The sequence below is a fragment of the Scyliorhinus canicula genome, chromosome 10 (assembly GCF_902713615.1).
Source record: "Scyliorhinus canicula chromosome 10, sScyCan1.1, whole genome shotgun sequence".
NCBI lineage: Eukaryota > Metazoa > Chordata > Chondrichthyes > Carcharhiniformes > Scyliorhinidae > Scyliorhinus > Scyliorhinus canicula.
Window position 1 is genome coordinate 77315475 of NC_052155.1, and position 18062 is coordinate 77333536.

General features: G+C 45.9%; 1 protein-coding gene across 1 annotated transcript in view; it reads left to right on the forward strand.

Moving 5' to 3' along the window:
- colec12 (collectin sub-family member 12) overlaps positions 1-18062 on the forward strand; it is a 248879-nt gene that overhangs the window by 164672 nt on the left and 66145 nt on the right. Inside the window, exon 4 of the mRNA XM_038809205.1 lies at positions 6365-6463. Within this exon, the coding sequence (XP_038665133.1) occupies positions 6365-6463 (99 nt within the window). The remainder of the gene's footprint in view (positions 1-6364; positions 6464-18062) is intronic.

Genomic DNA, 18062 nt, shown 5'->3' on the forward strand with positions numbered 1-18062 from the left:
CTACAATGAAATTCTTCCTGTTACTTCTGATTTTCATAGCCCGAACACGTCTCTGTCCAGACCCCCACTCTGTTTGCGTGTGGCACATATTTCGTGGAGACAAATAGATGGAGGTAGGAAACTCCCATCTGAAACAGGTGAGAGTATTTACATGGCATGAAGTTATAATGCCTCGTACAGGATTTGACAGAGATTTTGTGAGCATCACCTGAAAGGAAGAGCACCTAGGAAAACTGGGCATTCAATTTAGGGGCAGCCAGCAACTCCGTTGGTCCTCAAGCAAATACATTTTCCTGACCTTCGATGCAGTAGATCAGCATTGCAGAGGTAGAGACGATGTCGCTGTGTTTTTAGCGCCTCTACCAGGCTGTAGCACCAGTTGAGAGATATGTTGCTGCAGGCTTTGAAAAGCCTCACAGCGTCCCGGACCTGATGTAGAAAGGGCCACAATTTGGAAGCTGTAGTCCTGCCGGGCATCTATTCAGTCTATTTTTGCACTATCGATTACAACGAGACGAGAGTAGAGAGTAATTGAGGCTTTATTAAGCAGAGATGTGTGGCCTCCTGCAGCTGCTACCAGAATGGGAGCAGCTCGGTGTGCACACACATTTAGACTCCGCCTACTGGGCGGAGCCAGCAGGCAGGGATTTACCCCCGTACCTGTAATACAGGAGCCTTACCGTATTACCTCTAATAACAGTTATTATGCAATCAGTGGTGACGACCACACTATTTAAATCAACTGAGCCTAGAGATGACATAGCCAGGCTCGATGGAGCTCAAGTCAGCTATGTTCAAAATAAAATGCACAGCCTTACTCATGCTGCAGGAACAGGAAGGAAATCAACACTATTTATCTTAAATTTAGAATGAAACTTGTTGTAAGGCATAAGATGTTGCTGCTCCCAGAATCCTTCTCTGTTCGCACTGGAACATCAGATCACAGTCTAATCAGACTAACTTTCCAACAGTTTTGACCCACTTATGACCACTGCTGAATAGTAAGTGTCAGCATCGTTGTTTCGATTCCCTTCCCTGTACCATGGAACGTTCCTGTGTTCGATGCGACGACTGCAGAACAGAAAATCACGTGACGCTTTTGAAATGTTTCCTTTGCCATCAGATGAGGACACCTGGATGAGGACATCAGACATCTGTTTCCATTTTGTATCGGAGAAATGCCAAATGTGTGAGCTCTTACAGGAACAGCAACCTTCCAGTACACAGACGTGTTAGTTCTGGACCTCTTGTCAGCTCTCCTTCATGTTTTTTTTTGGCAGGATTATTGGCATCTCCAGAGTTCTGCCACACAGTAGGAAAAATTATTCTAGCGAGAGCCAGGCTTTTGGAGAAAAAAAAAGAAATGATCCACTGGAATATAGTTGCAATGGACCCAGTACAGTTATTATGAACCCTGTGACTCACCAACACGTTTGAGAGAATAAATAAATAAACAAGGCTGAATCGCTGGGTCTGAAGCACAGGTGGTCGAGTTATATAATAAATAATCAACGGCGTGCAAGGAACAGATGGGTCAGCTTGTCAGAAGAAAAAATATTTCAGTTAAATGATATCCTGCACAATGAAGCTCAAAAATAATATCACTAATTTCAGCACAACTTCACTTGTAGTTGTTTAGTGAGAACTAAAATCAGAAGTACGTCGTTTTAAAAAATTAACCTTAGTAATTTACTCGTTTTACTTGGTGGGGGAGGTATAAATAATCATTGCAAAATAGAAATTCAACTGAGTGAGAAACCAAAGCACTAATAACATTGGCCGTAGCAAACTCATTTTACAATACTGCTCATTCATTCAATCTAAAGTCTTTCCTTTGTCTGTTTTTTAGGCAATTTAATCATCCTCCTTAGAATTATTCCCATTTACTTCTTCAATTCTCTGCTTGAAGGCAGGTTCTTGGTGACTTTAGCTGAACCTCAGCAAAATACCATGTTTGTTTTAAAACTACGAGTAGGCCGAGGAGGCAGGCCCCACGTTAACCATGGCAAGGATTGAGCCCTGTTGGGTTTGTGCTAATCTGGTACATGCATGGGCCAACTGAGCTAACCGGCCCCCTATTGAGTTTACAACATCATTTTCAATCATCATACTGAATGCACTTTGGATGAGAATTACCATCAGGCCCATATACACTTGCTTCATTTCTTCTAGGGCTCAATGCCAAACCCCCACCCTTCCTTCGCCCCTTCAGGGCGTCTTACTCAATGCAGACAATCTGTCAAAAATTCTTGTCCGTGCCTCAACCAATTAATCGAGCCACAGGGGGTCCCGAATTCTTGGTTGCTACCCAAGATATATCCTTCCTTCTGCTGCAGTGCCACAGTTTTGTCAAAGATGATTTTGAAACATTCCTTAAGGTTTGCAAGAAGCAAATCTTCTACACCACATCCAGAAAACTCGTCCACAAACTGATCATTCTCTGACTAAAATATATTTACTCATCCAATCTCACCACCTGTTTTGTCACTTTAAATATAAAGCCCCCACCATCTCAAACAATCCATCCAGTTGTACGTCATTGATGCCGTGAATAGCTTTAAAAATCTGAATTAGATCCTCTTTAAGTCTGCATTTCTCCAGCAATTCCAAACCTAAGACACAAAGGGTGGGATGTTCCAGCCCTTCCCACCAGCGGGATCTTCTGGTCCCGCTGAAGATTGGCATCACCCTGCCATGTTACCAACCATCCGGCAGCTCCAATGGCCTCCGAGCTCCCCAGCGTGGTCATCCCTCTGGTGGTGGAGACCAATAGTGATTTCTGCCGGCTTCAATTGCGCTGATGGGGAAGAGAATGGAAGCCAGGAGAATCCGGGTTTAAACTGACAAAGCATATTTAAATATGCAAATCTGGTTCACGCCAGTAAGGGCGAGAACCAGGTTACATCAGCTGCAGAGGGCCAGGTACATCTCGCTCTGTTCTCAGCCTGGCTCGAACACGTTTGGGACTTTCCTGCCATTCCTCCGGCATAGCGGGATGTGCACCGGCCGCAATGCAGGCAGAGAATTGCTCTCTGTATGAATTTTGCTTAACTATATAGAACATAGAAAAATACAGCACAGAAGAATCACCACTTTTACCCACTGAATCTGTGGACGGTCCCCACTAAACACTTTAGTGTTTGGAAAGGATGGTAAACAATTGTTTGCACATGTTATGCTGACTGTTAGTTAATTAGAAATTGTAATATTTTATTTTAATGTTAAAGTCCTGGGCCAGAATTTTCATTCTCGAGGTGGGTAGCAGGAGTCAGGGAAATTCCCAGCCTGTCCCACCCGCATCAGGATAAAGTGCCCACATGGGTGGAACCTTTATTGCTTGGGCAATAGGGCATATGTGGTGCTAGAGTCAAGACCAGCCAACCTGGCAAACGGCCAGTTTCAACCAATATAAATAGACCACCTGTTTTTGCTGTAGTATTTTTGTTTTATCTCGTCAGTTTATTCCATGTGTTTCTTTTTTGTTTTTCCATTGTTCTCCATGCTTGATAACACTAATGTTCTCCATATATGCTTGATAACACTAATGTTCTCCATATATGCTTGATAACACTAATGTTCTCCATATATGCTTGATAACACTATTGTAAATTCTGACCACTTGTATAGCATACAGTTGTAATTTATTAATAACATTGGGTCGGAGGGACGTGCTTGTAAGATGGAACGTTGTGAAGCAAGGATTCACCTGTCATAAATTAAAAACGCCAATAAAAACATGTTTAAACAAATAGCTTGGCATGGGGGCATGAGGAGGACCTTTTGAATGTACCATTTTGAAACATGCAGAGACCTCTGAGGGGCTGTGAATCATGACTCTTTAAAAAACTGGTCCAACTCTGTGAAAAGAGCAGAGGAATAGGACATGCCTGTCTCTGCAATGGAGCTAGCCAGGTCAGAGTGCTGGGTGCGGGGTTTTGGCAGGAACCAGCTCACACCCTTAGAGGCACTCCTGAAAATCGGAGAGCCATGGAATGGGGTCAGGAATCGTGGAATCAAGACCTGCCCGCCCATTTCTAAAAGCTACCAAGTCATCTCGTTTCGGCAAACATCCAGACCCTTGTGTACTAAGTGTAGCAATCTGTGATCCAGCCAAAAGAAGACACCTGGTTTAATAGAAACGTTTCAATGTTTATAACCAGCCAGATCTCTTACTTTTGCCTTACTTATATAAGCCTCATGCCCTCTGCTCATTTCCATGTGTATTTTGATTGCTGCTGTTCCTGGTTCCATACAAATAGAAGCGGGTACCTTCAGCCCTGGGCTTGGCTCCGCAGCTTTGCCTTCTCTCCTACAACCTAGGTGTAGGTTGTCTCGGGGGCCGAGATTCATCAGCCCATGATAGGCAGTACGTACCTGGCAGTGCCGACCTGTACCAGTGGGCAGTACTAGTGGATGGGGGTGGGGAGGGGAGATGTGTGATGTGGAGCGAGTGCCAGCTATGCTTTCACTGTGTTGGTGGGGGAGTTCAATGCCAGCGGTGGTAGGGTGCATGGATTTTTGGCGAGGATGGTGGAGGGGGCACGGAGCTTTCAATACCTCCGTGATGGAGTCTGGGGGCCGTTAGGCAGCAGCACTGATCAGGACGCCCTTTAAAGATGGTGCCCTGATCTCATTGGAGCCTGTTGCCAGCTCTATGAGGCTCTGTCCCACCAGAGTGGCGGCATAAACCACGCCTAATCATTTTCCTTTTGTCTGAGACGCTCAAGATTTTGGCAAGAAAACGGGTCGGTGCAACTAGAGAGTTACATGCCAGTTTTCTGACTGAGACACTTGGCTAAATTCTGGTAAGATTCCAGCAATGCCTGACGAAATACAAATCAAACGAGGAAGTATGTCAGAGTTGTGTTTTATCGCCAAGCTTATTTAATCTCCATGCTGAAGCCATATTTAAATGAATTGAATACCTTGAAGTGTTTAGTATTGGTTGTAGAGCCATAAGCAACCTTGGTTACACAGACAGCACAGTGTTGATGGCTGAGACTAAAGGGCTATTACAACAGATCCACAATTAAGTTAATGCTGGTAAGGAATTAAGTATGAAAATGTTCATATGAAAGTTACGAACACCAAAATAACGTCATTAGTAAGAAGCCCACAAAACCAAAAGTGACATCCTCAATTGATGGAGCCAATGTACAAGTGGATAAGTTTGTGTACCTCAGTCAGATCATTAAGGAAGACGCTGAATGTGACTGAAATTACCAGACGTATTGAAAAAGCCAAGAGGTGTTTTCAACAAAATGAATTTGATTCAAATAGCAAGGAGAATAAGCAGACGTGCAAGAAATGTTTCTCAAATGTTATCCCTGGTCAACATTTGTCTATGGCTGTGAAATGTGGACTGTATATAACAAAATGATCAAGAGAGTCAAAGCTTTTGAAGTATGGGAAGAGAGAAGAATGCTTAGAATACCTGAATAGAACACGTAAACAATGAAATGTCCTCAGGAGAACGAAATCCAGAAGAAGCATGATAGAATCATCAAGAGCCGAAAACTGAATTATTTTGGCCACCTGCAAAGCTGTGGCAATATATACAGAACACTGATTGAAGGCCACATCAATGGTAAAGGGTGCTGAGGAAAACCAAGGGTTTTTTCATCAAGAAACATTAAGCAATAGGAAAACATGAGCTAATATGAGCTCCAGAAGCAACTGGAGCAACATTGCATCTAACCTGAAAGGGAAGAAATGTTTCTTCTGTTAGCTTATTTTTTATAATTTTCTCTGTCCAAATGGAATAAAATACCTTTTCTTTGAACGTTAGAGCAGTAATTTCCTTGGAACTGTTCCCGCCCCAATGCCAAAACGTCACTGGAAAACATCATGGTTCTGATAAATCACATCTGTCAACTTGCAGATCTTTTAAGTCTTTGTAATTGAGAAACACAGATAAAATTGAGGGTCAAAGTATAACTCAGGCAGCCACCAGGACTGAAATGCGTAAGCGTGAAGTCAGGATAAATCAAGAAATACTGATTAGGTAATATCAAACTTAGATTTTAGAAGCCTGTAGATTATTATGGAAGGAAAGACTGAAGAAGGTAACTAGTGCCAAGTTTTCAGGCCCAAAGCAAAGAATGTATTCCGACCATTGGACTACGCCTCTCAGATGTTGCAATAATGTGTTTCCTGTTAATCGAGTGAGAGAAAAACGCTGGTTTTGGGAGTCACAGGAAAACATATGAGCTACTCATTCCTTTGACTTTTTAGGGATTCATAAGACAAGGAGCTGAGTGAGGGAGGGAATAAACAAGATGCAAAACATCTGATGAGGGTAACAATATACTTGTTATGTTGAGTGCGACATATTTACTCATTCTGCCTCCCTTGATTGTTCCAGTTGTACAGAGAATGGACACTGTGACCGAAGGGATGGAAACGTCACAAAAAAGCTACAAAGAAAAACTAACTGCAGTCGAGACTGACCTGAAGAAATTAGGTAAACCTTGCGCCATGTTTTTGTGTCAGGAAGAAAAATAAACTGAACATTCAATCAATTGTGCTGAATGATATTCCAGTATCAAGTCTAGAAATTACCTTTGGCACTGTTAACATGCACACACTGAATGTGTAACATATGACTTGCCCTAAGATGCTTTTTTTATAACAGGTGATAATATATTCAAAAGAACTGTGTTTGTGCCTCTGTGAAAAAACAGATATAAAATATTCTGAGGGTAATATCGGTAACAATAATTTCTAAGGTTAAAAATCTGTTTCACAACACTAGACATCCAGAGTAATTTCTGTTTAAACCACCTACCCAGTGTATGTTTAAATGACACAGTTACAGTATTATTTGTCTTTTTCTCTGGCGACTGATCAAAATTGAAAATTTGTTGTGGAAGTATAGCAATCTCTGAGTCCGTGGTAGAATTGAAAACACTAGATTAAAGTTATGAGTTTATAGTTCAAATAGATCCTTGGTGCAATGTGTGCTAGCAACACCAGGATTTACGGGCATAGTGTAGGCTCACAATCCTCATGAAAAAGATTATCCTTTCCGGTTTGACACTCCCAAATACAGGAAAGTTAGTGGGAGCGATTTGTATCGTCCGTTTCACCTTGGATAATACCGGATCTTGCTGGGTCCAATTTCCGGATGACAACAGGTGTCCATGAGGTTCAGCGCCAAGATGATTTATTGGGGTACTGTGGTGGCGCCAAGTTCTTTTGCAAGGGGAGTCGACTCAATACGTCCGCATTGGAGAGTTGGGTGCCAGGCCTATGTTGGAAGCTATAGCTGTAGGCTGCTAGCAGCAAGGGGCAATGTTGCACCCTGGCAGAGGCAATTGGGAGTATTGCCTTGTCCTCTCTTAAAAGACCCTATAGGGGCTTATGGTTGGTTATTATCATGAATCGCTGTCCGTAAACGTATTGGTGAAACTTTTTAACACTACAGATGACGGCTAGTCCCTCCTTTTCGATTTGGGCATAATTTTGCTCAGAGAGAGTCCTTGAGGCAAAGCCAATTGGTCGTTCTGATCCATCCTCCAACTTTGGGATAGAGCTGCCCCTATCCCATATGGGGATATGTCGTATGTGAGCGCAATTGGCTTCCATGGATCGAAATGAACTAAAAGGTTTGAAGATTGCAGAGCTTGTTTTACCAAGCCAAAAGCTTTCGCTTGCTGTTCCTTCCATTGCCAACCTTAGTGTTTCCTTAGCAACTGGTATCAATGTCATGGCCAGATTTGGAAGGAACTTGCCATAAGTTCACCATTCCCAGGAAAGATTTCAGCTCGGCTAATTTCCAGGGTGTTGGGACCTCCAGTATGGCTTTAACTGAAATAGGCCCTTATGTGTATTGATCGTGGCAAAACTTTGGGACTCTTCATCCAATTCCTACTGCAAGTGCGCATGGTTAATGTCCAGGTTGGAGTCAGTGAGGCCTCCTACCAGCTTGCCGTAGAGGTCTTCAATTTGGGGCATCGGGTACTTATCCACCTGGGAAGCCTGGTTGATTGTGAACTCCTAGTCCCCACATATTCTTATTGATTGGTTCGGCTTTAGCGCGAGGACTATGGGCGCTGCCCACTTGGAAAATTGCATTGGTTTAATTATTCCAAGTTCCTCCAATCACTTTAGCTCAGCTTCAACCTTTACATAGAATCATATAATTTACAATGCAGAAGGAGGCCATTCAACCCATCGAGTCTGCACCGGCCCTTGGAAAATGCACCCGACTTAAACCCACAACTCCACCCTATCCTCATAACCCAGTAATCCCACCTAACCTTTTTGGACACTAAGAGCAATTTAGCATAGCCAATCCACCTAACCTGCACATCTTTTGATGCAGGGCATAAGGGATTGGTCTGGCCCTAAAACCTTTAGATGTCAAGTCTGGATCAGCATAAAATTTGGCCTGCCTGCCCTTAATCCGGCCTAACTCATTGTGGAACACGTCCTGTTATCTTCGCAGGACATCTTAAAAATCGCTGGTTGAAATTTTAAATATTTCCAGCCAATTTAGTTTCACTGTAACCAGTCCCTTCCCATCAGGCTTGGTCTGTGCCCCTCTACGATAATCAAAGGCAACTGGGCCTCTTGTTCTATGTAAACTACAGGTGGTCCCAAGAATTTTCAGTGTTTCCCGCATATTGGTTGGCAGCTTGGCTGTCGTGCTACCAAAATTCAGGGTCTGAGCCCCTTCTCAAATGTAATCAAATGTTTGCTCCCCCACAACTGTAGCCAATGCTCTGGTATCAACTTACATTTTCAAGCCTCTTCCATTCACTTGCAGAATTTTTTTTAAAACATATTTTTATTGAAGAAATTTTTCATTACAACAAAATTAACAAAAATATGTGAAGGTACATGAATAGCACAATCAATAAACTCAATCCTTCAACATATCACTAAAAACTAAACACCCCCCCCACCCCCCACCCCCCCCCCCCCCCCCCCCCCCCCCCCCCCCCCCCCCCCCCCCCCCCCCCCCCCCCCCCCCCCCACCCCCGGCAACAGCTGACGGTGACTAACTCTCTGAAAAAGGAATTGAATGGCTGCCATCTCGAGTAGAAGCTTTCTACCGACGCTCTAATGGTGTACTTCACCTCTTCTAGAGAGAGGAACTCCATTAGGTCACCCAACCAGGCCGAGGCACTGGGCAGAATAGGAGATCTCCACCCCAACAGAACCTGCCTATTAACAAGGCGAGGACATCCGTCTTCACCCCAACTGCAGCACCGGCGAATTCAAAACGCAGAAAATGGCCACCAGCAGACAAGGCTCCAGCTCGATATCAATAATTCCTGACATGGTGTTAAAGAAGGAAGAAGTTTACAAGTTTAGGACATGACTGGAACATATGGGTATGATTCGCTGGCCCCCGAGAACAACATTCTCACCTAACGTCCAGCCCCGAGAAACAAAAATACTCATCCTGGCCTTGGTCAGATATACCCTGTACACCACCTTGATCTGAATCAAGCTGAGCCTAGCACAGGAGGAGTTAACCCTGTGAAGATCCTCACTCCCTCACTCCACCACACATCCCTCCCCCCCCCATCACAAACCGGACCCAGGTCACCCTCCCACTTCCTCTTCACCTCATCCACTGGAGGCTGCTCCACCAACAGGATCTGGTCATAAATGTTCAAAATCTTCCCCTCAGCCAGAGATAAGATCCTATTTAGGAGGGAGGGTGAAGGTGTCGGGTGAACAAAGAACATACAGTGCAGAAGAAGGCCATTCGGCCCATCGAGTCTGCACCGACCCACTTAAGCCCTCACTTCCACCCTATTCCCGTAACCCAATAACCCCTCCTGACCTTTTTATGGTCACTAAGGTGCTGCCCGAGCCAATTGGAAATAAAGAACCTGGAAATACCTGAGTAAATTAGACCTTGGGAGTTGCAATTTGTACAACAGCTCCTCAAAACCGACAAACCTACCCTCCACAAAGAGGTCACCAAACCTCTCCAGCCCCTCCTCTTCCATGACCTGAACTTTGGATCTAACAGGGGCTGGTTTAGCACAGTGGGCTAAACAGCTGGCTTGTAATGCAGAACAAGACTTCAATAAAAGACTTCAAATATAACATTAACCTTCAGTGGGGAGGAAACCAACCTGCCACCCGAGTCCCTTACCTGCACAATCTCCAGGGAAGCAGCCTACCACCTCAGCTGGTGTGCTAAAAGGTGACTGGCTTTCTCCCTATATTCATAGAATGTCCCCCTCGAGAGTCACAGTTGGCTCACCACCTTACCTGTCGAGAGTAGCTTAAATTAAGTTTGCAACCTTTTCCTACTCGCCAGCAACTCCGGTGTAGGGGTAAGCGAGTACTGATGGTTCACCTCAAGGATGGAATCGAGCAGCCTCTCCCGCTCCACCCCCTCAATGCTTTCCTAGTGTGACTTGTAAGAAATGATCTCGCCACCATAAGGACCTCCCACAATGTAGAAGGTGAGATGAAGTCACTCTTATTAAACGTAATGTACTCCCCAATGGCAGAGCATATGCGCTCGCAAAATTCCTTTCCTCTGCCAACATCGTCGTGTCCCCATGGTGGGCGTTGAGAGAAACCCGGCTCTAACACCAAATCCACAAAATGTGGGGCATGATTTGAGATCACAATTGCTGAGTACCCCACCCTCTTCACCCCAGGAAGGGGTGACCACAAAAAAGTCAATCTGGGAATAAATCTGATCGACTTGGTATAAAAAAGAAAAGTACTTGTCACTCAGATGCAAAACTGCCACGGACCATTGAAACCCAAGTGGAATACCTGCCCCACCCATCCCTTCCAGAACCTTGTCTGGTCCCGACCCACAAATGGAACTCCTGCAAACACCGCATCAGCATTCAAACTTTTCAGGTGAGAAAATGTCCTCGACCTTTTTACTGGGCCATTCAACTCCCTTACAACCCAATGACCAGAGCTGCTGGGTTGCACAGTGGTTAGCATTGTTGCTTCACAGCACTAGGTACCTGGGTTCGATTCCCGGCTTGGGTCACTGTCTGTGTGGAGTCTGCACGTTCTCCCCGTGTCCATGTGGGTTTCCTCCGGGTGCTCCGGTTTCCTCCCACGAGTCCCGAAAGATGTGCTTGTTAGGTGAATTGGACATTTTGAATTCTCCCTCAGTGTAACCGAACAGGCGCCTAGGGGATTTTCACAGTGACTTTATTACAGTGTTAATGTAAGCCGACTTGTGACACTAATAAAGATGATTATAGAATTGGGGACCTTCCCCCCCCCCCACCACACCCCGACTCCCCCACACCAGAGTCAGCTATTTCCACCAAGAGAGATAATCCAGGAACTGTTTAGAAAGTACAGACATCAAGCCCACCCAAGGTGGCCACCATCAAGACAAAACAAAGAGCAAGCTGTAGTCACTATCAGAAAACCCTCCCTGCCCCCACCCGCTCCCCATCTCCCCGCCTCCCAACAACACATCCAAATAAACAATCAAACAACCAAACGTCGAACAAATACCGTTAGCCCCTACCTCAACTACCCCGAACCCCAAATAAAACAAAAACCCTGATGCACTATCAATTACGATGAGATGAGAGTAGAATGTAATCGAGGCTTTATTACACAGAGATATGTGGCCTCCTACAGCAGCTGGCGAAATGGCTGCTGTTCGGAGAGCACACATATTTATACTCCGCCTAATGGGCGGAGCCAGCAGTCAGGGATCTACCCCCGTACCTGTAGTACAGGGGACTTACCGTAATACAATATAATACAACAGTGGTGACTACCACAAACCCTAAGCTCATTATCTAAAATAACATAGAAAAATAAAGCACAGGAATAGAACCTTTGGCTCACCAAGGCTGCGCCGATCCAGATTCCTTATTTAGATCTACTAATTATTGCCCAAACGATCTGTATCCCTTCATTTCCCGCCCCTTCATGTGTTTATCAAGATACATCTTAAACATTGCTATCATGCCTGCCTCCACCACCTCCATTGGCAACCTGGTCCAGGCACCCACCACTCTGCATGAAAAACTTCCCTTGCACATCTCCCCTAAACTTTCTCCCTCACCTTGAACCTGTGCCCCCTTGTAATTGGCACTTCCACCCTTGGAAAAAGCTTGTGCCTATTCACCCTGTCCACACCTCTTCGTAATTTTGTAGACCTCAATCAGGTCTCCCCTCGGCCTCCGTCTTTCCAACGAAAACAATCAAAGTTCATTCAATCCGTCCTCATAGCTAACATCCTCCAGACCAGGCAGCGTCCTGGTAAAACTTTGCACTCTCTGGTGGTATGGCGACCAGAACTGCATGCAGTATTCCAAATATGGCCTAACGAAAGTTTTGTACAACTGTAACATGACCTGCCATCTCTTGTACTAAATTCCCAGGCCGATGAAGGCAAGCATGCGTATACCTTCTTCAACCACCTTATCCACCTGCATTGCCACTTTCATCGAACTATCGACCTGAACGCCCAGACTTCCTCTGTATGTCAATGCTCCGAAGGGTTCTGCCATTTACTGTATAAATCACATCTGAATTTCATCTTCCAAAATGCATCACCTCGCATTTGTCCAGATTGAACTCCATCTGCCATTTCTCTGCCCAGCTCTCCAATCTACCTATACTCTGCTGCATGCTCAGCAGAGAATACTACAGTAAAATAATGAGCTGCAGTTACCCCCACCACTTCGCTCCCATTAGCTAACTCTTCATCTTGCAGAGCAAGAGGTCTTGCAACACCAGGTTAAAGTCCAACAGGTTTGTTTCAAATCACTAGCTTTCGGAGCACTGCTCCTGCCTCAGGTGAATCCATCTAGCATTCATCTAGCAGAGTGGCACCCACCCGGAGTAAAGACAAATAAATAGCTATCATAACCAACCCCTCACCCACGTCCAACTTTAATAAAAAAGGAAAAACACCCTTTCCACCCAAGAACAAGAAAATAGAAACTTGTTCAAGAAACCCCAACAAGTCCCCATAATCACATGCCCTCCTCAATAATATAAAGACCATATAAAAATTACAATTAACTCGATCCCAGCCGATGTTTCCTAACAAAAGCATCAGCCTCCTCCGGCACATCAAAATAGTTTATCCTTCATATCATAAGTTATTCAGAGGCATGCAGGGTATACCATCCCAAACCAAACTCCATGCTCTTACAACGCGGCCTGGGCCTTGTTAAATGCCGCCTGCCTTTTACCAGCTCCGCTCCCACATCTTGATAGAGCCTGATGGCGTGGCCCTCACTTTTGTAGTCTCGGTGATCCTTCGCCCACCTCAGGACTCATTCCTTCTCCTGATAAATATGGAACTTCACGTTGATTGCCCGAGGTACTTCACCGGAACAGGGCTTCTTCCTCAGTGACCTGTGGGCTCGATCCAGCACGGGAGGGGACGCCGACCCACCCTTCCCCACCATCTTCCCAAACATCTTCGAGATGCAATCCGTCGGATTTGTGTTGTCGACTTCCTCTGGCAGCCCCACAATTCTACAGTTGGTCTCCTGGAGCAATTCTCCAGATCATGCACCCTGACCCGCAGTGCTTTATTATCACTGGCCATTATTGCCATCTCAGCCTCCAAGGAGGCAATCTGATCGCTCTGCTTTGAGAGAGCCGCCTCCACATCCTGTAATGCCACACCATGCACCTTTACCTTCTCATTAGTCTTCGCCAATGCCGACCAAATGGGAAGCAGGGACACTTCAATTGTTTTGTAGAGGTCCTCGGAGACAGCCCACCGCTGTTTCTGAAATTCCGCTGCCAAGATGCCTGTAAGCATCTCGGCTGTACGTGAAATGGCCAGAGGCCCGGTAGTGACCTCAGCCACCTTCACAGCAGGAGAGCCTCGAATTGCTTCCGAATCTGTCAACGATTCTTCACTCGCTGGCTTCCTTGACTTGGACTTTCTGGGAAATTCTCTTGGGTGGGAACCATGTCCCATTAATTAGTTGAGTTTTAACCCAACCTCCCCCCCAAAACTGGGTGAAAAGGGCGAAAAGTAAAGTATCCTGGCGGGAGCCACCAAGTGTTCAACTACTTCCTACAATGTGTCACCGGAAGTCCCATTTGCAGAATTATTTTGATTGGGGCTGTCTCATTTACATTTTCTTTTAATTTTTCTAATTAAAGGACAATTTAGCGTGGCCAATTTACCTAGCCTGCACATATTTGGGTTGTGCGGGTGAGACCCAAGCAAACACGGGGAGAATGTGCAAACTCCACACGGACAGTGATTGGGGCTGGGATCGAACCTGGGTCCATGGCACCGTGAGGCAGCAGTGCTAACTACTTGCACCACCGTGCCGCCCAGGGGGCTGTCTTATTTACTTTGCCTACACTCAGGCAGTATAGTTCATGCTCCTCAGAGCCCTTCTCCACTTTATTCAGTGGTGTCATGGATTGTTGCTGCTGTATTTTATTGTACTGGCACTCTGCTCGCATGGCAATATGCTTGGATATGGCTTCTTTGATTGCAATGAAAACAGATAAATTGCGACGGTCACAAGCTTCCTGAGGATGGTCTCCCTCACATCAATAGCAACCCACTTCTGTCCTGAGGTGACGACCCATTCTTTTCCTGGTTATCAGACTTGACCCAATCCCAAGGACCATGTCTGGTTCTCCACTGTGACTGTTGATCTCACCATGCACCTCTTGGCAATAGTGTCCCAAAACTGACTAACTTCCCCTTCTGGAATGCATTGGAGCTCAGAAATGCCTTTTCCCGTGCACTTCATCGCCTGAGCTATCTCAATTGCTTTGTCCAACGTGATTATAGTTTTAGCCAGGAGAGTTTTCTGGGTGCTGAGGTTGTTAATTCTACACACCAGACAGTCACGCAGCATATCGCTGAGTGTTGCATAAACTCAAAAAGCTCGGCCACTTGGCAGAGCCTGGCTACGAAGGCAGAAATGGATTCTTCTGGATCCCGAACAGCAGAGTTGAATTTGTACTGCTGCAGGATAATCGAGGACCTGGGGTTAAAATGTTCCTTCAGGGGCATCATGGTGGCACAGTGGTTAGCACTGCTGCCTCACGGCACCGAGGACCCTTTTCGATCCCAGCCCCGGGTCACTGTCCAAGTTGAGTTTTCACATTCTCCCCATGCCTGTGTGGGTCTCAGCCCCACAACCAAAAGATGTGCAGGGTAGGTGGATTGGGCATGCTAAATTGCCCCTTAATTAGAATTTAAAAAAAAAATTTTCCTTGACTATTATGACTAACTGGTCGATGTTTTTTGAGTTCAGAGCCTCTGTGGATGAAAGATTTCTTAACTGGTTGTAGGTTTGAGGCCCACAAACCATCAAAAGTATCACGTTCTGCTTTTCTTCTGTGGCCACAGATATACCGCTTTGGATACTGCTATGGGGAGTGGCCTCTCAGGGGAAAGCATAACAGCCAAATTTGCTGCACCACAGTTGGTTCTGCTGCAGCGGGAAGGAGTAAAAAGTGTGGGAATGCAATAGTTATAGAGGACTCAATTGTAGGGGGAATTGAGATTGGTGTTTCTGTAGCCACAAACGAGACTCCAGGATGGTCTGTTGCCTACCTGGTGCTAGGGTCAAGGATGTCTCAGACCAGTTACAGGACATTCTGGAAGGGGAGGGTGAACAGCCAGTGGTTGTGGTGCACATCGGTACCAACAACATAGGTAAAAAAGGGTTGAGGTCCTGACAACAGGAAATAAGGAGTTAGGAAGAAAGTTGAGAAGTCAGACCTCAAAGGTAGTGGGTGGGATTTTCCCAACGGGAGTCCAAGTGCCGACGCCGGAGTAAAAACCGGAGTGTTTTACTCCGGCGTTGGCGCCCGTTCCCAGACCCGCAGTTGGGCAGGCGCCAACTAGTGATTGCGCAGTGGCCATCCTCCCCGCACAAAAATGGCGCAGGGATATAACATTGCTGGCGGTGGAAAGGAGGCCCGCCGACAGAGAGGCCGACCCGCCGATTGGTGGGCCCCGATCGCGAGGCAGACACCATCGGAGGCCCCCCCGGTGAGGAAGCCCCCCCCCTTCTCTCCCCCACCCCCACAGGCCGCCTTTCCCCCCCCCCGAGCGTTCCTGCAGAGTTCCCGCCAGCAGCGACCAGGGGTGAACGGCGCCGGTGGGACTCTGTCGTGTCAGAGCGGCCGCTCGGCTCATCCAGGCCAGAGAATCGGTGGCCCGCGGCCGATGCTGCGCCAAACGCGCCGGTGCAAATGGTGCCGATTCTCCGCACCTCGGAGAATTGTGCGCCGGCATCGGGGTGTCATGGCGCGGTTGCTCTGATTCGCCAGCCCGGCGCGGCGCTCTGTGAATCGCCCCCAGTGTTCCTAGGATTATTACCAGTGCCACGTGCTAGTCAGAGTAGAAATGTCAGGTTTTGTCAGATGAATACATGGCTGAAGAGATGGTGTGAGTGGGAGGGTTTCAGATTCCTGGGGCATTGGAACCGGTTCTGGGGATGTGGGACCTGTACAAACTGGACTGGTTACACATGGGCAGGACCGGGACTGATGACATGGGGGAGTACTTGCGAGAGCGGTTTGGGAGGGTTTAGACTAATACGACAGGGGATGGGAACCTATGTAAGGAATCAGAGCAGGGGGAATCAAGAACAAGAGAACACACTGCAAAGAGAATAAGAAAAGTGACAGGAAGAGAAACCAAGGGTCAGTATCAGATAACGACACTGTAAAAAAATAGTGTGGTGATTGTAGATCTGAGTAGATGCAATACAACTGAGCAAGCACTAGAGGGAGCACGGGAAAGCTATAAATACACAGGGACAGGAAGTGAGGACACACTTCACGGAAGGCAGAACTGGTAGCAGAACACACAGACACAAGCAGGTAGCATTTGAGGTAGCCGTAAGTTAAGCTCTGAAGACAGAACAAATTCACAATAAAGCATCTTCTCCACCTTTGAGACTACGAGCTTTATTAAGACATGAGGAACAACACATGGTACCAAGAGTGGCTTCAGACACTTACTACAGGACAACTCAGCTGCAGACACAGAAAGAACAAAATGGCATGGAAATCTCCTACTGGACATTCAACTTGGGAAGACATCGCTTATTCGAGGATGTGGCTTGGAACCCCACCTCAGCTGGACACGACCGGCAATGTAAGAAATGTCTGGAAAATATTTAAACAAATGTTCGATTTTTATATCATAGCTAATGATGTAGCAGCAGTCTCAGACAAAATTAAAATAGCAATGCTCATCGCAGGACATGAAGCTAGGAAAGTTTATAATGGATTTAAATACTCAAAAGATGAAGACAGCAACAACTTACAAATAATACTAAAATAATTTGAAGAGTACTGTAAGGAATTTGAACAGCACGGTATGCTCAGAGGCCAAACTGCACAGAGACTGAGTGATGCAAAACTCTACAAACAGAAAGGATTCAGTCAAGAAATCGCGAATTAAAAGTACAGATCAAAAAGAAGAAATAACTTGAATTTTTCACAAAGCCAAAATGCTGAAATCCAGTCCAGATCGAAAGGAAAAGGTAACTTACAACTTTCAGAAAGAAAAAACGCTGAAATCCGTGATAAAATGGCGTCGGAGCACATTTTACAGTCTCGGGCAGACAAAGAACAAAAAACTGCGTCTGCGCATGCGCAGGAAACGGAAGCCGCGCATGTGCAGTTACAATCACCCGTTTTGCGTTCTGCGCAAGCAACGCATGCGCAGTGGACACAAAACCGCACAGTGAAGGAAGGCCGATTTGCGCATGCGCAATTGATTCCTACGCATGACGTCACGAGCGTCATGACGTCTGAGCATCCGGACCATGCCCACTTAAAAGGGAAATGCCCGAAAATTGAAAACAAGATATTTAAAGCTGTAAAACCAAATTTTCTTGCCTCAGAACACAGAAAAACGCCTGAACTTAAACCAGCAGTTGAAAATAACTCTCACAACACCCTGGGAAAAGCAGTCTGCACCACCCAAAGTGAAGAGAACAAAAAGAAAACGGAAACAAAAAAAGATGATTTGTTTTTCGAAGAATACTACTCAGACATGGCTGAGTTATTCGGATATGCTGATCACAGCATCAGCGACACGGTCGCAAAGCTCAACACAAATCTACTCGTGGTAGATGAAT